Source organism: Euprymna scolopes, chromosome 19 (genome assembly GCF_053919585.1).
Source record: "Euprymna scolopes isolate OS-2025 chromosome 19, ASM5391958v1, whole genome shotgun sequence".
Lineage (NCBI taxonomy): Eukaryota > Metazoa > Mollusca > Cephalopoda > Sepiida > Sepiolidae > Euprymna > Euprymna scolopes.
The window spans coordinates 55,005,022-55,029,329 of record NC_136500.1 but is presented as its reverse complement, the minus strand read 5'-3'; the positions used below and the strand labels follow the sequence as shown (position 1 = coordinate 55,029,329).

The 24,308-nt window shown below is 34.2% G+C and overlaps 1 protein-coding gene across 1 annotated transcript in view; it reads left to right on the top strand.

Annotated features, from left to right (window-relative positions):
* The window catches only part of LOC145303594 (sodium-driven chloride bicarbonate exchanger-like), a 198,012-nt gene that overhangs the window by 110,737 nt on the left and 62,967 nt on the right, over positions 1–24,308 (top strand). The window contains exons 9-14 of the mRNA XM_080145149.1: positions 3,435–3,609; positions 5,267–5,400; positions 6,714–7,314; positions 13,288–13,401; positions 18,521–18,685; positions 23,983–24,161. Coding sequence (XP_080001275.1) covers positions 3,435–3,609; positions 5,267–5,400; positions 6,714–7,314; positions 13,288–13,401; positions 18,521–18,685; positions 23,983–24,161 — 1,368 coding nt within the window. The remainder of the gene's footprint in view (positions 1–3,434; positions 3,610–5,266; positions 5,401–6,713; positions 7,315–13,287; positions 13,402–18,520; positions 18,686–23,982; positions 24,162–24,308) is intronic.

Below are 24,308 nucleotides of genomic sequence, written 5' to 3'. Positions count from 1 at the left end.
TTTTTTAGTAAAATACTAAAACTATATATGAACACGGATTATGTATTATATCCCTGACAATCAAATTTATCTATTCTTGCATATATAAAAATATCGACAATCATACATTGATATGCGCCAATAAATATAAGTAAAGATCTATGTTAGAAGGTGTGTGTAGGTTTATCTATATGGGCAGCTAGTTAATAAATGCATATATATATGTGTTTGTGTGTATGTATGTATGTATGTATGTATGTATGTATATGTGTGTGTATGTATGTATGTATGTATGTTTGTGTCAGATCATGTCATGTGCTACTGGTACCATGTAACCCAGTACTACCTGCCTCATGGTCGGGTCACCGCCGACTAAACTGGTTCCCCCACCAGACTTGTTTGGTGAGGAGGGCGGCTAGTCTCCCTGAAGGATTAAAAAGAAGACCTTCCAAAGGGCGAATGAACTCTTTTTCTGGGTCAACGGCCAACTAGCACCGTGTATATTTGTGTGTGTGTGTGTGTGTGTGTGTGTGTGTGTGTGTGTGTGTGTGTGTGTGTGTGTGTGTGTGTGTGTGTGTATTGGGGTGGAGAGGGCTCCCGTAAGCCGTGGTGAAGGCAACCTTTCTAGGAGAAGCAAATCTCTGATTTAAAAAACCATAAAGCGGAGGACCATTACCCGCATTAAGCTGGTCTGCAGTTTAATTTGTTGCTGGCTATCTTGCTCTTGCTTGTTGCTGGATCTCAACATTTTGAACCGAGAGAGAGATTTAGCTGTCGTACAAAGCTAAGACTCTGTAACATCATATTTGTATAGATACTCCCTCGGGCATTTGGGCTCATGGATTTTAAATGTCTGAGGGAGTGGCACTCGTCTGACAAGACGTTGCAATCATCATGTATGTATGCATGTATGTGTGATATTTTTTATTGAGTCGGTTATTATGAGTTGGAAAACGACACAGAATATTTATGAGAGTATGACCGATTCAGGTCACCGAAAGAATATGTTTATATATATATATATATATATATATATATATATATATATATATATATATATATATATATATATATATATATATATATATACGTGTATATATGTATACATGAGTATGTATCTATATATTAGGAGTGGATATGTGCATATATGTATAAATAGGTATACATGTATGTGTGCATAGTTATTTTATGCGTAAAGGTGCTAGTCTTTGCGATACAACAAAGCAGTACTGTATGCGGATAACTATATATATATATATATATATATATATATATATATATATATATATATATATATAATATTTGTTCATATATGTTATTTAGATGTCGGCTGTCGGCACGCAGTTACTTATGATTAATAGGAAACTTTCAGTATGTACTGAGATGCAAAAGGCCAATCTCCGGTATTTTTAAATACTAGGCACATCGACGAAATGTCTCAGAGAGATAGAAAGTATTTCTCTTTTAAGCAATGATCGGGCAGCTTTATAGTTATAGGGGATAATTCTGGTCGTATATTTACAACTTCAATGGCTAGAATGATGCCAAGACTAGTTACGTTATTGGCATAAATTCTTCCCATTTTGTCGAAAACGTTGTCCATGAAATTTGAAACTTAAAAGATAAAGTAGGGACAAGCAAGAGTTACGCACAAAGAGGTACCCACAGTACAATTCTCATAATCTAGCCGTATGAATATATAGACGGCCATAGGGTGCATTTGGACGATATGCACAGCACCTTTTCCTTCTACAAATCTTAGTTTCACCGATAAGAAAAAGGGGGGGTCACAAAAAGTTAATAGAGATACTTAAAGACGAAATCGAATAGTTAGTCGTTGCTTACGCTTGACACCAATAAAAGCTAAATTGAAAAAAAAAAAAGCTTTATCAATTTTTTTAATAGAATTGATACCGTCTATGGAATTGTCTTCCGTTTTCCTGCCTTCCAGCTGACTATCATATGGTTGTCTTCAAGTCTAACGATTCAGGTCACCGAAAGAATATGTTTATATATATATATATATATATATATATATATATATATATATATATATATATATATATATATATATATATATATGATAAGGCTCATGTTAGGGTTATATGATAAAAATACATAAGATAGAATTATATGTGTGAATCGCCATGAATAAAAGAATTAATAACTCACTGGAGTCATAAAGGATTTTTCCTCCTCCTTTGCCTCCTACTTTCCTTTCTAAAAATCAGCAAAATTTTCAAAAAGAACTCATTTTCTCATTTCAAACCAGCTCAGACTACTGCTCAGATGACGCTGGATTTAGACAGAAATCCCAACTGAACCAAATATGCACATATGTAAACAATAACATTTGTCTTAATAAAATAATTAATTATACCATATATATATATATATATATATATATATATATATATATATATATATATATAATGTAGTATATTTGTTCATATATGTTATTTAGATGTCGGCACGCAGTTACTTATGATTAATAGGAAACTTTCAGTATGTACTGAGATGCAAAAGGCCAATCTCCGGTATTTTTAAATACTGGGCACATCGACGAAATGTCTCAGGGAGATAGAATGTATTTCTCTTTTAAGCAATAATCGGGCAGCTTTATAGTTACAGGGAATAATTCTGTTCGTATATTTAAAACCTCAATGGCTAGAATGATGCCAGACTAGTTACATTATTGGCATCAATTCTTCCCATTTTGTCGAAAACGTTGTCCATGAAATTTGAAACATAAAAAATAAATTAGGGACAACCAAGAGTTACGAAACTCGACCCACAGTACAATTCTCATAATCTAGCAGTATGAATATATAGACTGTCATGAGGTGCATTTGGACGATATACACAGCACCGTTTCCTTCTACAAATCTTAGTTTCACCGATAAGAAAAAGGGGGTCACAAAAAGTTAATAGAGATACTTAAAGAGGAAATCGAATAGTTAGTCGTTGCTTACGCTTGACACCAATAAAAGCTAAATTGAAAAAAAACTATTAATTGATACCGTCTATGGAATTGTCTTCCGTTTTCCTGCCTTCCAGCTGATTACAATATGGTTGCCTTCAAGTCTAACGTAAACAAGTTTTTGATGAGCCGTTCCATATAAGTTAACAAATTTACCGAACTTCCGCTACTAACGGTTACTATATTGTCCAATTTCTACTGTACACTCTTTAACCCTTATCCTCGGGTGACCTCTTGCCCTTGATAAGTGGTGATGCCTATGTAAAAAAAATACCTTCTTTTCAAGTCAGCGTTCAGTATCCTATATTGACCTGGGTTTGAACAGTGAAATATTGAACCAGTTATAACTGGTCGATTCTCGAAATTCCAGATTTTATTGGTTTCACCTTTTGTCGCATGCTTTTGTTCGTGTTTACTTTTAAAAAAAAAGTGGTTGTCAAAATAATTCTGTTTCTTTTTTTTAACCTCTTCAAAGCTTATTTGGCGGCTTGATTGACGACATCAAACGAAAGTCAAAATGGTACTTGAGTGACTTCACCGACGCGACACATATCCAATGCTTTGCAACGACAATCTACATATTCTTGGCCACTCTCAGTCCCAATGTTACATTCGGAGGCCTTCTTGGATTAGCTACCGACTATAACATGGTAAGTTCGTTTAAAACACATGATTCCTAAAAAAAAAACAATATCCTATTTGTTTTTATATGATATCAGATTGACCGAAAGCTCCCTCCGTGAGCAAAAGAATGAAATCACGGTATTATTATTTTAACTTAGATGTAAATGTACTTTATTCAAGATTTAAAATGAAAGTAAAAAGATCCCTTCTCGACCAAGTACATCATCCATCGAACCCATCAAACTTGAAACGCTTCTCATCAGTAAATATAGCCTTCTTAAAGTCAACATGCTTTGTTAACCACCTTTTAGCACTCTCCAGTTTTGCTCCTTTGTGTTTCTTAGTGTAATTTTTTTCTTAGTCTTTGCATACTTCAAACCAATCCTTGTCTTCGGCATGTATTCGACCGTTGATTTCGGCAGCTTCAAATCCATGGCGATCCTTCTGATGCTGAGACCGTTTTCCCGCTTCTTCCGTACCAAACAAATGACTTCTTTTGAATGCATTTTACCTCATTAAACTTGTTTTTTTCCAGTAGAATAGAACAGATAATTGCTTCTGATGACAGCTAAGTGTACAAGCAGAAAACTTGCATGAAGTAACATATGCATGAACACAGCTCTTAATAAAGTAGGATTTTTGTCATGTCCGAAAAATAGTGTCGTGCAAGTTTTCGCAAAAATCACAAAAAACTAAAATTATCAAAACCAAACTACAAAAAAATGATTTCACTAGTAGTGGATTTTCACTCCTTAACTACGTACTTACAATCTCAAAAGTTTTTGGCACTAGTAACACCCTTGAAGTACTTTTTTCAAAATGTCCGAAAAATATTGCCGGGATCCTGTATTATTAGTATATTTGACACTTTTTAATGACTATATCTCACTTCTTATTCCGGAGAGTAAATTTTCTTGTATAGAATAGTATAGCAAAACATTTTGATGTTGGGTTTCCTCGACAACACGACGTTTAAATGTAACTGCTCTATCTAGAATATTAATCACCCTTGTGTTATTACCTGCTTTCTTTTTGGATTATTGTTTCCACGAAACGACATTTTAAAGAAAGGCAGAACACCACTTTTAAACACATATGCTCTGTCTAGTATAGTGAGCATTTTTTTATTAAAGAGGCCGTCAAAGCACCAAGTCTCCTCCCAAGTATTCTGCATATTGAATACTTTGGATTATGACTCTCATGAGAAAAAGGCAAAGGAGATAGCACGCATATATTACTGATTTCAGTCTACTTATAAATATTTGGCATTTAATCGTACTAGCAGTGAGATTAAAACGTCTAATTAATATGTACAAGAAATGTGCTAATTTTCTAATAGCATTGTTTATAGCTATCCGATCGACATCCCAAAGATAACTAATTTGCATATTGCTTTACAGATTGACGTCATTAATTCACTTACAATTATGGGTCAAGGGCGCGTGCGCGCACAACTGTCTAAACTATTTTTATATATTTTTCCATTGTGTGGCCGGGCTCTTCAAGAAAAGAAACAAAATATATTCTTTTTTTTTCAATGAGTCCGTTACAAACAAATTAATATTATATTAACCTGAATATATATCTAGTGCTTTTTGTTTGTTTGTTTGTTTGTTTGTTTCGTTTTATCTTTGTGTTAAAACGAATAAACATGTTAATTTTTAAAAAAACTTTTATTTTCAGGCGGCCATTGAATGTTTGTTTGCGGCCGGTATAACCGGGGTTGTCTTTGCTTTGTTTGCGGGACAACCGCTGAATATCCTGGGCAGCACCGGTCCTATGCTGATTATGGAATCGATTCTTTATAGCATTTGCAAGTAAGTCAACAGATACTACACGTTTTGTTTTTGTTATTGTTTGTTTGTTTGTTCGTTTTATTATTATGTTTCTCAACTTTAAGCACTACAATCTTCACTTATTTGATCCAGTTAGATTATCCGGACGGCGGTTGCAGTTGTATATATAACACTTACCATCAGTTCTTTTTAACTTCTTTTTTCATTGTTTTTTCTGTCTCGATATGTATTGATTAATAGCAATGACTTTAAATAATGACAACCACAATTTAATTGGGGTGTAACAATGATTTTGAAGATTTTCTTTTTCTTTTTCTCTGTATGCAGCATACTTGTATAATACGTTTAATCCATTCCTCATAGGAGAATGAAAGTAGCTGCTCTAAAGTACGACCGTTCTCGCTCTTGCTGCTCAGGACAAAAGAAAAAGATTTGATCAGCTTATCTGATACATGTCATTGCCGACTTCTTGCTTTTAACACAATATACTGGCGCATATTTCTAATACTTCTAAACTCGTCAGAAATTCAAATGGATGTGAAATCAAAATTAAAAATTACTTCTTTTTTTCTAATTTTGTTTGAAATCTATTGTTATTCTTTAGACTTAATAATATAGGTCAGTTTTAAAGTTTTATTTCGTATTACGTGTATTCATAAATTTATTTTAAAATTTATCTTCTACTTTTATATTATTTATATTTTTATTATATTGCCTACATCCGTTGGTTTAATATATTTAGTTAAAGAGAGGCAACTTTTGTACGAAGATATTTTGCTGTTCAGTTTAAAGTGTAGTATTTGTTCCGGCAGATACTGCAAGCAAATACCATATGTGGGGGGGTATATAAGTACATTTAAGACCTTGGTCAATGTAGGGGCAATCCTTCATGCCAATTGTCACTATCCATCTCCCCTACTCCCCGGGGAGTTGGTCACCATTTCCCCTTCACTTTCCACATTAAAAAACGGCCTGCTGCCTAATTTGCTCATTGAGGAAGCAAATAAATACCCTGTTGTTCTTGGCCTTCGGGCTGGGATCAAAGTGTAGTATCTGTTCTGCAGATGCTACACTTAAGATAATTTGTAGCAGTCAATGGAGGGACAATTATTGTTTTTAGTCACAACCAGAGTGCCCCCTTTTACCCTACTTTTAGGAGAGCTGCTTTCCCCCACATTAAAAACGGCCTTGTGCTTAATTTGCTTTGGTGAAGAAGCAAATAAATACATTAAATAAATAGAAAATAGGGGTTTTTTATATGAATAGCAATACACACAAAAGAAAAACGAATTTATAGGAGTATAGATATATAATTTTTTTTCCTTTACTTTCAGAGATTACGGCTGGGATTTTATGCCGATTCGAGTGTGGATTGGTCTGTGGACTTTCCTCATCTTGATGATTATTGTGGCTTTTGATCTTAGTCTCTTAATTCGTTACGTGACGAGGTTTACAGAGGAAACCTTCGCCTGTTTAATCGCTCTCATCTTCATATACGAGGCCCACTTGAACATGTACGAAATCAGTCTCGAACATCCGATCAATCGACATGGGGAAATGGCCTTTGTATGTGCGCCGGCTATCCGGAATCAGAACGACCTACGCCTCCCGGAAAGAGAGGAGGTTAACCAAACGCGCAGTCACATCAGCGGCGACGGTGCCGTTGTCGACACAAGTGAGACCTCGATGTTGGCCTCTCGACTCTTTTCAATAAATGGGCCGGTATCATTGGGAGAAAAGTCAACCCTTGGAATCAACGCTACATCAGTGAATAGCTCTTTGGAAACGGAGACCTTCAACGACTGCGGTCATTGCGTTGAAGAAGGGCCATACGTACCGGATGTTTTATTGTTGTCCCTGTTATTGTTTTTGGGTACGTTTATTGTCGCAAGAGCAATGGAGAGGTTTCGGACTAGCGGTTTCTTCCCTCAAATTGTAAGTACCACCATTTTTATTTATTTGTTAACTAAGTTAAGATATATTGGCACGCCAGCCTTACACACTTTTCAGCACACGCAAATGGACAGACGTGCATATGCAAAAATTAATAATTTATATTAAAAAAAATAATGTGTTGTTTCTTAATGTTTGGGTCACCACTTATTAAGGCTATAATTCACTCGGGAATGAGGGTTACTCAGGTGAAAATCATAGCCAGACAAAAGATGAAGAATATTATGGAAGTACTAAGATTTATTTATGCCATGTACTGCGTTCGATTGCTTAGAAAGCTGTTAATTTCAAGAATTTGTTAATTGGATTAGAAGACGACCAAATTGTAATCATCAGGCAAGTAGTTTCACAAGAACTTTCCCGTCAACCTAATATATATATATATATATATATATATATATATATATATATATATATATATATATATAAGTATTGCAATAATTAATCAGAATCGGAAGAAATCAGAAATCGCAAAAAAATCGGAACTTTTGGGGTATTGAAATCGGTATCAGAATTGGAAAAGTTGGGGTTCAATTTCCGATTTAAAAAAAAACGATTTTTTTCTTGAAACAAATACGATGTTCTCATTAGAAGATGGTATATTTCCAACTTAAGACTAAGAACTAAAGGCCGCATGTTATAAATTGAATCTCCAAATTGGGCATTGATTTATAAGTCTATTCTTATTGCTAAATTACAGTAAACAAAGTAAATATTCTAGTGTTAACTTAATCTATACCATTAGTAAATTGTTTGAAATGTTCAAATTTCTTTTCCCACTTATTTGCTAAAGGTCTATATATCAACTCTCAGGTAGTTCAGAGTTGATTATTAAAAGATTTAAAATGCTCCCAACATTTTCTCAATTTCGCTGGCGCAAGGTTGATCCTGTAGAAGTGGTTATTTTCTTTTGAGATAATTGATGCTTTATTCTATTTTTTTTTTTTTTTTGCTTCAGCCAAAAGTGAAAAATAGAATTGTAAATCTCACAGTGAGTTTCTACAAAATTTTAGATGGAATGCATAAGTAGAAAAACATTTAGAAATTTGTTAAATTAAAAAAGAAATTATGTTCACATTTGTAAAATAAAAAAAATACTCCCACTGAAAATAGAAGAATGGGGTCCGCATATTTGTTATTGTAATTAATAGAAGAAAATAGATATGAAAAAACAAATAAGCAATAAATGTTACAAAATGCAAGATGATTCATTCTTTTACCTATCTGAATAAGTTTTATTGTTGTTGATTTAACTTATATTAAAGCGTTTGTTTATTTCAAAATAAACCTAGTTTCGAATCAGTTAACTTAGAACAAAATTTTGGTTGCCCATAAGCCCTTAATAAGGGTTCCTGATAATCGCTCAAAAATCGAAAATTGAACAATTGTGCGAAAATACAATGTTCTTCGGTATTTTGTTTAATTTTCGATTTTTGAGCTATTGGATTAGATAGGATTGATTAATGATACAAAATGTAGCGAATTTCTATTAAAACTTAGAATAGACTGAAAATGATGATTATTTTATGCTAAATTTTATACGAAATTTTAATTTAATTGTTTTTCCTTTCCCCCACGTAATCAGACGATTTCTTTTTGAATGAATGATTTAGCTGAACGGGTTAAGCTACAAATTTTCCATCATCATCATCATCATCATCATCATCATCATCATCATCATCATCATCAATAACAACAACAACAACAACAAAAACAACAACAACACTAAAAGAACTGGCAGATTGTAGACTTTTCAGTACCCTGGGACAGGAATGTGAGAGAGAAAGACAACGAGAAGTGGAGCAATTATGCTCCATTGGCCTTGAAGATAAGGCGTATACACGGAGTTAAAACACAAATAATACCGGTCGTAGTTGGTACACTAGGAGTATTATCAAGTCGTCTAGACGGACAATTGAAAAGAACTAAAAATCCCCGGTGTTTTAGGTGACCCTCAGACCTCTGTTATTGTAGGTATCACCAACATCCTTAGGAAAACCCTTGATCTTTGAAGCTCCTGGTTTGGAGCCGGGATTGAGGGAAATACTTTCGAAATGAATCCCATCCCTTTCCAGAGAGACGTTGATAAACGAAATCATTATTATTATTATTAGTAGTAGTAGTAGTAGTAGTAGTAGTAGTAGTAGTATGATTACAGTAAAAACAAATCAATATAATAAATAAACGTTTATAATTTGGAGAAAAAAATATGACTTTTTTTCGTAGAGGTAAAGCATATTATTATCTGCTTTACCTCTACGAAAAAAAGTCATATTTTTTTCTCCAAATTATAAACGTTTATTTATTATATTGATTTGTTTTTACTGTAATCATACTACTACTACTACTACTACTACTAATAATAATAATAATAATAATAATAATAATAATAATAATTTCATTTCAGAGCCCCTCCCCATCTAAAGAATGTTTCTTTTAAGTGTAACATTTCTTTATCTTATTATAAATGTTCCTAATGTCTGCCTCTGTGTGTGTGTGTGTGTGTGTGTGTGTGTGTGTGTGTGTGTGTGTGTGTGTGTGTGTGTGTGTGTGTGTGTGTGTGTGTGTGTGTGTGACGCGGTTTATCTCAACCTACAAGCAATCCACCCAGTCAAGTAAGCTACCGAAATGAAGCTTATGACCCAGCAGATGTTTTAGTGATATTTATATCCATATTTGGTGTATGAAATGCAAAAAAAAATGGCAAAAAATATAACGATTTCCTAAACAACGTTTTATTTACTGGATATTTTTCCGGTATTCACCGGAAATTATTATCTCCCTTAGTAAGTTCGATTTACGGTCTGTCTGTCTGCATGTCTTTTTTAGAATCGACCCATCATTTATATATATATATATATATATATATATATATATATATATATATATATATATATATATATATCCACATACAGTACTGTTTCGCTGTATCAGCTCATCAGTACGGCTAGAGACAGGCAACTACCTCAAGCCAGGATATATATATATATATATATATATATATATATATATATATATATATATATATATATATATATATATATATATATATAATCTCTTTTTGACCCGTTGATTACTGTCTGCATGTATTCTTTTATTATTGTTTCCTTTGATTATTTTGTCTTGTTTTTTTTAATTTTTAACGCATAATAAATGGCATGTGTATAATATACATATGACCGTATTGTTCCGTTATTCATTGCCTGGTATTTCGTCAATCGTGAATTTCATAAGAACATTCCACGACGGAATTACTGTCCAGATCTGGGTACAGTTCTACTTGATCGTGATAATCTAGGACCATCACGTACATCATTTTTTTTTTATTTTACGATACGTTTCGGGGATAAATTCCCTTTTGGGACTTTTCAACCGGGGTATATCGTCATAATACCCACAGCGCGGGAAGTGTTTGTAAGCAGAGTTGCGTAATCCACAACGCCATCTCGGAGTCGGCACTGTTTTAATTTCAGTTGCAAATATGTATATAGGTTCAGGATAACTGGAAACAATGCCGAGATAAGCGGAGAGTAATAAAGGAATACTCAGACGAGCTGGACACTGTTCTGTCCTCTCCAAACTTTATAAAAATGCTTGCAGAATATTGCTACACTGCTTTTTTTTTTCTTTTTTTTTTTGCCATTTTCGCCCCAAACAAGGCACAGTGGCACTTTGATGAAGAGGGTTAATATCTAGGACATAATTTTCAGAAATAGTATGTAGAAGATGAGCAGCAAGACGTCTGTTTACATTACACTTGAACTTCTGCATGTCAGTACAGTCAGAGAAGCAGGGGCCTGTAGGGAATTCCAAAGTCTAGCAGTTCAGAAGGAAGAAACTATTAGAGTAGAAGGCGTTCTGGCATCTGGGGATCTCTACTGTGTAGGGGTGGGATTTTGCTGCTTGTCGGGTTTTTCGCGGGTGTTTACGTCGAGAGAGTACAAGGGCTTGTAGTTGGTATAGACTAGCTAGAAATTTGTCTCTCTCGTTCCAGTGTTTAAAGATTCTTGAGAATTATCGTTCCATAAGTAGCCCCCCACGCTTCGCTAAAATCTTTGAATCCCTAAGCAATCCAAATGTACATTTAACGTGGTGATCAGTTTCATAGGACGATTTTGACATTTTTTTTTTAAATTGAAGTCGTTAGTAGCTTCTTTTTTTACCACATAATCACCCACTTGTCGATAGACACATGTCTATATTTTAACGATCGTTAATTCCTCGTTACATCACATCGACTGAAATCAAGTCTGGTACAAGGCTGTCATCACGACTGAAATTTACATTATTAGTAGTAATTATCAGTGATTACTCTCTGCCAATAACATTTTCAGTACTCTCCGCCTCATTCGATAACCACGTTTAATCACTTTACGCTATGGAAATAGCCGTTTACCACTGATTTTACATGACTAATAACCGTTGGCCTTCCTTGCCAACATTTCTGTTCTCTCTAGGCTACGCCAATGAAATTCGTTTTCTATCCTTGATCTTTCCACTCTCCTTGATCCTTCACAAGCATTTTCTGTGGTACTAGCTGATTCGAATACTACCCTTTTTAAAAATAATCTTATTATTGTTATATTATTATTATTATTATTATTATTATTATTATTATTATTATTATTATTATTATTGCCTTTGATCTTTCATGTGTGCGCATTTCCTTGGATGTCTTAAGCAGAGACCTATGATCAGAAAGGATTTTTTTTCAGATTTGACTTTTAGACTATTGGTTTCGAAAAGAACTGAAACTCGCAACTTTATTTTTAGCTAAAAGGATTACATTCGCTTACTCCCTCCCCTCCTCCAAAAAAAATCTAAACGTGGAAAATGTTGGATTTTTTTTACATTCCAACCATATTTATAGAAATAAACTGTAATGTGTGTCAAATTTTCCTAACATTGTATTATCGTTATACAATGATGTGGGGCACTTTAGTGATGTCTTATCAGTAGGAAGCGTTTACAGTCACACGAAATAACTCACCAAATTATCATTTTGGTATTGTCTCAATAATAATAATCTATGTCAGTCTCCTATTCCTGATTAGAAAAAGATAATCACAGTCGAAATCAGGACAGTGCAAAGAGAAGAGTTTGACAGACTGGTTGACAATTTGGAACGGTGTATTCACGTGTGCTTATCATTGAACGGCAATAAAGCAAGAACTGTTGGATAGTTACACCTGAAACTTGGTGGACAAGTTAAGTATAGCCTAAAAATTATCTGTATCAAATATGATTGGGTTGCAGAAAGGATTACAAAATTTATTTCATAGATTACATTTGGGGGTGGGCATCCTGCTTTGGGGTTAGGTGATCGACTCATTAGCAGGAATGTAGTATTGACTATGCGTTACACTTTTCGAACCTTAAATCCCATATATGTTATTAATTCAGTCCACGGGATTATGAATAAATAAAGAAAACCACAAAGTCAAAAATGAAATTCGCACACTTTGTGTTTTCTTTGTTTATTCACAGCCCCGCGAATTGAATTAACTTTCATTCAATCTTATTGCTTACAGCAGCAAATATAATGGTTATCAAAACAATTTAAATGCTATTTCTGAATTGAAGAGGGGCATCGTGTATGGGAAAGTGTCGATGCATGAGAGCTGTGTATTAGAGTTAATGAAAATTTTAAACGACGTGCCTGTAGGTGTTTGTAATTGTACGGTGATAAAATACAAAGACTGTTACACAGTCGTGACTGTGACTTGATGGACAAGTCAGAAATATGCTATAGTATACTTATACCAAATGTAGTTGTGCTACAGAAAGACTTGTAAATTTTAATGACGACCCCATAGGTGCCATTTGGGAAGAAGCACCCTGTATCAATTTAGAAACAAACGCCCGGGGGTTAATTGAGGGCGGTTTAAATATACGGATGAAGTACTTCAGGAATTGTTTCAAGATATTACTGATCATTTTTCCTTTTCTTTTCAGGTACGTCGCACAATAAGTGATTTTGGTGTTTTGATCGCAATACTCTCCATGGTAACCATCGACATGTATATGGGTCTTAACACACCGAAGCTGATAGTGCCCTCAGAATTCAAGGTATGTATCAAACGAATTTACGAACAGATGTACATGTAGTGGTTGCTTTTACTTAACTGTTTATGATAACAACACTACAAGGTTTGATGGTTGGTTGGCTGTTTTTGTTTTACGGCATATCAACTCTTTTCAGGTTATTTAATGCCGAATCTAGTGATTTTGAAGAACGATTTTTTAATAGGGTATTTTTTTTTAAGTCGGTTTCTATTTAACCCATAGTTGGAACCCTAACAGGTACTACCACTCCAGGTCAGGGTGGACCTGGGAGCAATGGCAATTAAAGGGTGGCTCCACACTCCCCAAAGCCAGCAAGCTGGGGTCTCACCATCGGATATAGTTTAAGGTCATATTCAGGACAGCTACTAGGCTAGATAAAAAAAAAAAAAAATTCTCGTTTACGTTATCTCGTTTACGTTTCTGAATTTTTTAGATGAGGATTGATAATCGTATTATTTGGATTATTCAGACTACTGTTCTCATCTTGAGTTCTATTTTTACAACGTTTCGACCGGTGTAACCTCCCACTTTCTTCAGGTGTTTTTTTTTTGTTTGTTTGTTTTTTGTTTTTTGTTTTTTTTTGTTTTTTTTTGTTTTTTGGGGTTTTTTTAACTCGGGAATCTTATTGTTGAACTCGGGGATCAGCACGGAATTTTGAACGGAAATATTTATTTTAATCTACGGGTGTGCCACACTCTCGTTCCGTCAACTATAACCGAGTGAAAGTGCTAAGTAATTTGTAATTGTATTCTGATTATCACCTGCACGTAGTATTAAACCTTCAAATTCTATAAAACTGTCACTTACAATTCAATTTTACTAAGCACATTTTTCGTTACACTCTTCTGGAGGTTGAAGCTCAATCTTCAGTACAGGCGATACTTAGAATACAATTAAGAATTACTTAGAACTTTTACCCGGTTATTGGTGACAGAACAAGAACATGACACCTTTATAAATTAAATAAATGGTTCTGTTCGAAATTCCGTGCAGATTTCAGAGTTAAGCATAAAAGTCTCTTGAGTTTAAGAAAATGCACTTGAAGAAAGTCGGAGGCTACAACGGTCGAAATGCTGTGAAAATAACACTCAAGATAAGAAATAGTAGACGGTTCTGTGTGTTTGGCGACACCTTCTTGTAAAAAGCACAAAAATCTAACATCATCGTCAATTTTTTTTATTGCAAGGATTGTATGCGACTGAGGACCGTTGTGAATTTAATATTCCCTAAAAACTTCCTAATTCGGAGAACACCGGCTCAACCAACCGAGCGTGAATGTCGTACCAAGGTACCAGATACTATAATGTGTAATAATAGGGAATAGGGTGGTAGAAATTTAATGTAATAGTAGTTAACTAACGGAAATTTCACGGCGTTTTCTACATAAATAGGTATAATTTACTGTTGATAATAATATTCCATTTGAAAAAATAATTGTTTATCAAGAAAAATGCTATAAAAAAACGATTCTTTCTTCGTCCGTAAAAATCATTATTTTTACCTAAATATTCTTTAAATAAATAAAACAACTTTGTCTCCTATTTATTTACTTATTAAAACTTGTAGCAATTTTTTTTTTGTATTATCTGTCTTTATTAACTTAAACATTATTGCCAGATATATATTCTTCAAACCAATAAAACGAATGTCACCTTTTTGAAATCTACGCATTTAAAATTCTGTTGTTTTAATCGATGGGGCGATATCAAAATTTGATTCGGAAACAATTTATCTAAAAGTGGGTTAAGTCGGAATTTCTTAATTTAACAATATCAGATTAATCACCAATTACAATAATTATTGATCAGACACTCTCCATTTTAATCTGGGTGGAAAATGACAATGTATGCACGAATATGAAATGCCTTAGTGTCTTTCCATTCTCCTTGATCCTTCACAAGAATTTTCTGTGGTACTAATCGATGCGAATGTTATTATATTTGTAATAATCTTAGATTATTATTATTAATAACAATAATCTTATTATCATCATCATCATCATCATCATCATCGTCGTCGACGTCGTCGTGGTCGTCATAATCATCATTATTGTTATTATTATTATTATTATTATTATTATTGTTGTTGTTATTATTTGTATTATTGTTATTATTATTGTTGTCATTATTATTATTGTCGTTCTTGTTATTATTATTGTTATTATTATTATCATTATTATTATTATTATTATTATTATTATTATTATTATTATTATTACATGATAAGGGCTGTCCCCTTTTCATGTAAGTATGAAATAGGGAATTATTTAAATGTAAATATGAAATAAGATAGTCAAGGATTCGAACTTGCGAAGCTAGATTTGGAATTGAAAATTCCAATCATAAGTTAAAATAAATACAGAATGTTATTGAAATAAGGAATGTGGAATTGCAATTGTTTAGCTTACATATCTGTTATTGGAAAAGGAATGTAATGATGAAATTTGTTCTGTTATAAAAATGGAAATTAAAATAAGGAATTTAATCGTCAATTGAAATTATAAACATGTTATTTGAAAAATAGGTTACTGAACTCGGGGTCATGTCAAGTTTGGCAACGTGACGCATCTCATCCAACGTGCTTTATGAGCACATGTTTAATCATGCGATGACGTGACGAGTTCTCGATATAGGTAGAGTTTTAGATGCAGTCTGGGAGAAGAGTCGGAGAGAAGCAGAGAGGTTCAGACCGATTCTCCGTTAGAATCAAGGCACCCTCTAGAAGTGAGAGGGTTTTAGAAATAACCATGTAACAACTTTGAATCCCTGAGATAAAATCATGTCCGATCGGTCGAAGATGAAATAAAGGACGTCAACATGTGTTTTTCTATCTGCGTCTTCGTGTTGTTATTCAACAGAAAAGGTATCGTCCATTTATATTATAAGAACTTTGTGAAAATCATCATCTCAAAAATAGGTAGGAAATATATGTATCAATATTTATAGAGACACTCCCGTTCACACAGAAATGTCAAAAGTATAAATGTCAATCTCTCGGTCTATCTATGTATCAAATCTCCTCTCATTGAATTACATGCGGGTCTCTCTCTCTTTAAATGACCATCCTAAGACAATATGAACATCTCACAACATGCAACATTCAACACGAACACTCCTAAGACTCTAATTTCTCACTAAGACTCTCCTAAGACGAACAACAACAATACAGAATATACGTCATCTTAATAACACCCAGTATATAACATATACACATATTTAGTACCTACTAAAATAACACAATTATTATTATTATTATTATTATTATTATTATTATTATTATTATTATTATTATTATTATTATTATTCCCTCGCTCGAAATTCTGGTGAGATATTCAAGTCTAACACAAAGATGCTAGAGTTCGAGCAGATACAAGCGTTTGTAATATTTATAGAAACTTCTACAGAATAAGGAATGATGAGACAAACTGTGTAAATGAGTTTATAGACAGAAATTCTACACTTGTTGTTGTCATCAATCTTTTATTTGAAACAAGCAGGGAGACCCGACGTTTCACGGAATTGCATGATGATCAATGAATGTTTCACATTCCCATATTATTATTGTCATCGAAATCGGTGAAGTCTTCCATTTTTTTTTCAATTAAATCGATTGATTGCCCCCTCGAGTTGGGGACCCATCGCGGTGCACCGAAGGAATTTTTACATGTCTCTCCATAGTGACTTAGGATTGGGATTGCGCAGCCTTTGCGTCATAATTACAAATGCAGTAACACTTGCAGGGGTTATTCATTGGCCTTTAAAACAGAATGAAAGCCTCCCTTAAGTAAATAGGTTTTATTTCCATGAAACAATGTTTAGGCGAATGTTATTATAATTTTGGTGTCGGGATAGTTATGAAGTGTAGTGGAGTTATTGGTGGAGTAGTTTGCTCTTCTTTTTTCTTTCTTTTGTTAAGTTGGATTGAAGAGTCAGTACCTTAGAGCAGGAGCACTCTGGCTTGAACAATTGCCTGGGAAGTCCCGTTGCCATTTCCTAGCAGACGATTAGCAAACTACTAACTTCTGCTCAAATGATGAGACGGCAAATCCTGAGAGGCTGGACCTCCTAGAATGGCACATCACTAGTAATATACGGCAATCAACATGGAAATGTTTGTTTCAATAATGGCCGATATTCTGTTACATTTTATGTCGAGAGAAAATAATAGTATATTGGAAATCTGGACAAATTAAAATATCATATTTAAGCGTATTTTACGCTCAGGCAAAGTTGGGACTTCCTCTCCCTGCTAATGGACACATAGGACAAATCTCTCTTTTTTCTTCGTGTAACATAGCGCGGATGCGCGGATGTAAATGCATGCGAAGTGACGTCACTAGTGGGACAAAAGTACTATAAAAAAAACAGAAAGAGGATGATCACGAAGAGGCAAGATAGCGTTCAAGATCTCGTGAGAGACGCGGATAACATTCGTGATCACGTGCGAGACTTGAATGACGTCACAGCGGTAGAGAGAGAATGAGGAAATAAATGTTGTTACTACAAAGAACAAGTGAGTTGGAATTATTTCCTATTCTTCCTAATATTTCTTTGTTTCTTTGCGAATAAAACCGCACACAACGTGCGCTGGTCCGCGGACAACGTTACATTCGTTTTGACAACGTTATATTCGTTTTGACAACGTTATATTCGTTTTGACAACGGTACATTCGTTTTGACAACGGTACATTCGTTTTGACAACGGTACATTCGTTTTGACAACGTTACATTCGTTTTGACAACGTTATATTCGTTTTGACAACGGTACATTCGTTTTGACAACGGTACATTCGTTTTGACAACGTTATATTCGTTTTGACAACGTTATATTCGTTTTGACAACGTTACATTCGTTTTGACAACGTTATATTCGTTTTGACAACGTTATGTTTGTTCTCCTTATTAACTTCTCTTACATTTATTAAATGACAATTATTATTTCTACTTTATTGTGACAGACAGATAGCGATATGAACTTAGAAAACACACAGTGATCATATTTAATATAGATATAAATAAGTTTTGATTCTTGATTCGTCTTGTTGGTGGTGGTGATGGTGTTGGTGTTGGTGGTGGTTTGTTTAGTTTTTAATATGCACTTTTCGTTCTTCTCTGATGCACAGCCGACCCGACCAGACCGCGGTTGGATAATTAACCCATTTTCAGAAAAAAATCCAAAATGGCTACCGGTTGTCGGCTGCGTTCCTGCACTTCTCTCAGCGCTGCTCATTTTTATGGACCAGCAAATTACGGCTGTAATTGTGAACAGGAAGGAAAACAAATTGAAGGTACGACAATTACGTTTCCTTTTTATTTTATTTTTTTTATTGTTGCTGCTGACTTATAATACGCATTTTGTCATCCTAACGAAGCACTAGGCCGATCAACTATCATTTAAAAGTTTATTTTTTAGCAGACTTTTGTTTTTAGAACAGGTTCATTGATTACTAAAAATGTGTAATAAATATTAACCTGTTTTGAAAAAAAGAATCTATAAATGTACGTAAGTGTTGTATACTCGGCTGGCTCCATTTTACCACGCACGTATAGTTGCTTTGTCGACATTTCTCCAAATACGTTGTTGGTGGTATTTGTGGTCGTGGTGGTGTTAGTGGTGATGGTGGTAGTGATAATGTTGTTAGTGGTGGTGGTGGTGATGTGTTAAAGTAAGTTCTCTTTTTTGTTCTAATAGACTTGTTTTAGAAATAATTCTAACTCAAGTTATTGATTATGTCAATGTATTAGGCGTGCGGATGTAACCTTTAAACCAAAGAATAAACAAGCAATGCCTTCGATCTAAAAAGGTGGTAGCTAGTTCATGTGTGGAATGGGTGAATACGCCATCTTAAATTGTACTCATCAAACCCAGAATATGTTGATTTGGCCGATATGTGTTATTTTCGGACACAGGCAATCATATATTATAAGGTAGTAAGCTGGGGGGGGGTTCAGCCAACATAATGAGCTAGAATACATGTATACGTGCGAATCTATTTCCACGAATTTTAGTAATCGCTACTAGTAACATTGCTATCCGTTTTTCTCTTTGGAAATTTTCTTTTTTTTTTTTTTTTTTTTGGCGAATTTGCTGTCATATTGTCATCGGCTGCTTTCTCATGAATAAAACAGATCGGTACATATGCCGAAGTTACTTTTAGAAAATTATTGGTGAGATGAATGAAATATTGGAATTAAAAATAAGTGTAGGAAAAGTTCAGTGTAGTAAGAATACAGGTTGTATTATCCCGTAAAATATAAAGTCCAATTAAATATTAGTACCAATGTTTATAAGACGATCCCAGGCATCTAAAGAAAGCTCAATATGCGAGATAGAGCAATAATTGAACATTTCCAGTTAAATTATGTATAATTACAATAATTTATTGTTTGCCAAATGAGTACAGAAAATTATTAACGTCTTTTTCTAAAAAATAATAATTATCTGTACTCTTTTGTACGAGAATAAATTTTGTTGTAATTATGCATAATTGAACGACAAATCTCCATATATATATATATATATATATATATATATATATATATATATATATATATATATATATATATATATATATATATATATGTGTGTGTGTATATATATATATCATATATATATATGTATATATATATCATATATATATATGTATGTATATATATCATATATATATATATGATACATGCTATATATACATATATATTTACATAGGCATTACCATTTATCAAAACCAAAAGACCACTCGAGGATTAAAGAGTGTACAGTAGAAATTGGACAATATAGTAATCCTTAGTAAATGGAAATTCGGTAAATTTGTTAATTTGTTAAACAAGTGGAACGGCTCATCAAGAACTTGTTTACGTTAGACTTGAAGACAATCATACTGTAGTCAGTTGGAAAGCAGGAAAAGGGAAGACGATTCCACAGACGTGCAGTTCTAAGAAAGAAGCTTTGTTCATAGAATCTACGTTCAGGTTTAGGCACAGATAAAGAGTAGGGGAATTATTAATAGTGTTTTCAGCTAGACGAGTGTTTCTTGTGAAAGTTTAGCGAGAGGGGACCATAGATTGAAGCTCAGTCGAACACTGTCCATGAAAATAACGATACAACAGAGACAAACTCGAAACATCTCTTCTGTGAGATAGAGGTTGCAGTGAAGAGAAAAAGACATCGTCTACGAGGCTACGAAGTCTATTTTGAACTCTATCAAGACAGAACAAGTCCTTTCTAGCAGTTTCTGCCCAGATGTGGCAACAGTATTCCATCCTTGGACGTACCTGGCTCTTATATAGATAGAGAATTGCATCAGCAGTGAGATATCTACTGGATCGATAGAAGGATCCCACCATTTTTCCAGCGGCCTTGGCAACAGATTTGATGTACGAGTTCCATTTAAGATCAGGAGTAAAGGTCAAGCCCAGAAGCTTGTCAAAACTTGAGGCCTCCTCGAGGCGAGAGCCACTCATTTCAATTGATGCCAGATGGGGATCAGAACGTTGATGACGTAAAGAGAGAAGTTTGATTTTAGATGCATTAAAAGTAACCAGCCACTCCTTTCCCCATTGTACCACTTGCTCAAGATCAGAGGAGAGAGAATCAGAGAGAACTTGGTCATTTACTGTCTTAGATGTGCTACCATAAATGGTAGTTTCATCAGCATAAATGTCTATAAATGATGTAAGGATGTGATTTGGAAGATCATTAATGTAGATCAGTAAAAGAGTTGGGCCCAGGATGGCCCCCTGAGGGACTCCAGCATTAATACTCTATCAAAGGCCTTAGATATGTCAAGAGCAATTGCCCTAGAAAGGTTGCCTCCGTCGAGAGATTCGATAATCCTATGAGATATAACTGTAAGCACATCTGCTGTAGATCTAGCAGAACGGAAACCATATTGTGTGTCACTAAGGAGGTTATTTTTGCTGTGATGGTTGATTACTTCTGTATTTAATATAGATTCCAGCAACTTACTCATGACGCATAGGAGACTTATTGGCCTGTACTGAGAGGGGATGAACGATCACCTGAATTCTTAAATACAGGGCATACTGATGAGATTTTCCAGGGTGATGGGAAGCAATTCTCATTAAGACAACGATTAAACAGTTTTGTAAGTATGGGCGCTAGTTCTGGTTGAAGTTCTTTGAGTACTATAATTGTTGGAATACCGTCAGGGCCAGTTGCTTTACTGGAATCAAGGTTTTTGATTAGCTTTGCAACATCACGTACAGATATATGTATATCACATAGCATGTTTTCTGATACAGGAGAAAATATTGGGGATTGGCGGCCTTGGTCGCAAAGGGTAGAATTAGTTGCAAAGTTCTTGGCAAGGAGTTTGGCTTTGTCTGCTGCTGACGAGATTATCTCAGGTCCATTATATATATATATATATATATATATATATATATATATATATATATATATATATATATCAAAAATGCTAATTAGTATAAATCTGAAGAAAGTGCGCAATACTATTGTAAAGTAAATATATATTTTTTATTTTATTACCGTTTGATCTGCTTAGCTACACATGTTTCGGTTACCGATGATCCAGCAACTTCGTCAGACTTTAACGGAAGTGGTTATTATGATTTGGAAAAATGATATTAGAAGAAGAAGAAGAAGAAGAAGAAGAAGAAGAAGAAGAAGAAGAAAGGCCAGAGAATTTCAAATTTCTGATTTGACAGCATTTAAGATAGATAAGGGCTGAATGGAAAAAGGAAAGTACAAGCAAGCAAGGAGGTAGCGATCACTAGCGGACTGTCGGGCTGTTGCGAGGGTAAAAAAATAGCATAGGGAATAGAAGAAAAAAGACACAGAAACAATCTCAGCAAATACCCATAAGTTCTAAATTATGGGTATACTCTCTTTGCTTACACAGAGATGGTTGGCGCAAATTAATGTATACAGCCTCGAAAATTTTTAAGTGAATTCTCGAGCGCGCTCTGTGTAAAACCGAGAAAGTTTCATCCGTTATCCTTCAGTTCAAATTTGGCACTGTAATAAATGTTCACCAATGGCCGACCTATGAGTTGGTAAACGCCCGGATGTTAGCCATGGACATGTTGGGAAATTCTAACCTCCAAACATTGAATAGTATGGCCCACGTAGTCAGCTTCACACTGACCCTTTTCAAGCAGAACAGCTTCGTTTCAGTTTTACAGTATTGAACGGTGTAGTATTGCGCCGTCAGATTCAGGGTTGTACTATTGTAATGTAAAGAACACGCAAAAAGGGTAGTAATCAACTGAATTCCTTCTAGTACACTGACAAAAAAACCTTAAGCAGATATATAAATAAAAATAAAAAGGTTATGTAAATGTTTTTAAAAAAGACACGTAATCACGTGAGCAGGAGTTTTTCCTTCTTTTGACACGATAACAAGTAACGTTCTTATTTTTTATTATTTATCTATTTTCGAAAGAGTGCCACGTGTACGTGGAGAAGGAAAAAAACGGAGTTATGCAAAATTTGTGTCGAGAATTGTCTAAAGTTCCGACTTTGGGGGGGGGGCTTTCACTTTAATAAGAAAGGGAATTTATGAGGTGAATTTATTCGATGCAATATGATTCAACTCAAAAAAATAAATAAAAGCTAACGTCAATTAAGATTAAAGTTAAGGTGTTATTGTGGACCCTCATCCCTTTTAAAAAAAACCTTGTTAAACTTTGTGACATATTTACATTCTATGGAGGTCAGACGCGAACGAACACCCAATAATTTTATTATACCATATTTCTTCAAACTGAAACATAATTATCAAAGTATACTTACGCAAATAGATATGAAAAGTCTTTGTTAAAGTTTGTGCCATATTTCGATGGATTACAGGCGCGAACGCAGACCCCACAATTTTATACCATCCCTATTTAAGTTGAAACATACTTATCAAAGTATTCTTATGTACATCTATATCAAAAACACTTGTAAACGTTTTTTTTTTCATTTGTTTTTCCATACTTTGTGGACCAGGCGCGAACGCAGACCCCACAATTTTTATTAACCACCGTTCTGCCAGATCAAACATACCCATTCCTGATCTTCAATACATCTTCTATCATTATATGTAATCAGTTTTTTAAAATAGTCAACCATATAGGAGCCTATTCGTGACCAAACATACACACACCACACACAGACGTTCAGCTTTATATATATATATATATATATATATATATATATATATATATATATATATATATATATATATGATGTAATACGTTCTAAATCTACAGTATTCGGATTTACTTAGTATCATAAGGATGTAAACCCCTTGAAGGTCATATACTAATGTTAGGATAATGGTGCTGTCATTTGGAATACGAAAAGGGGGAATGCTTTTGTATTTTAGCAATGGAGTTTACTTTTTGTCGATAGCGTTTCTTATGGATGGCCTATATAAATTGCGGTAGTTTGGGCTTACATAATATTATTACCGTTTAATATTTTTTCGAATAAATGACTACTTGTTTTTTGTTTTAATGAAGAGAGGAAGAGAATATAAGACATAGAGAAGATTACCCAGCGTCGATCAATTATACTGCTAGTTTTCATTTATATGTTCATTTTATTTATTTATGGCAGAAAGGAGGTGGTTATCATCTGGACTTGGCCGTTGTGGCAATTCTGATTGCTGTATGTTCGGTTGTGGGTCTGCCTTGGTATGTGGCTGCTACAGTGTCAGCCATTGTTCACAGTATGGCGTTGAGGAAGGAATCCGAGTGTGTCGCCCCCGGAGAACCAATTTCATTCAGCGGTGTCAGGTAATTCTTTCTTTACAAGCGTATCGATGCCGCCAAAATAACGTTATACGTTTTTACTTGCTTCCTAACTAACCTACAGTTTTTATTTAATAAAAAAAAACATAAGGACAGAAAATTTTGTAAATTTACAAAGAATATTAATACTTC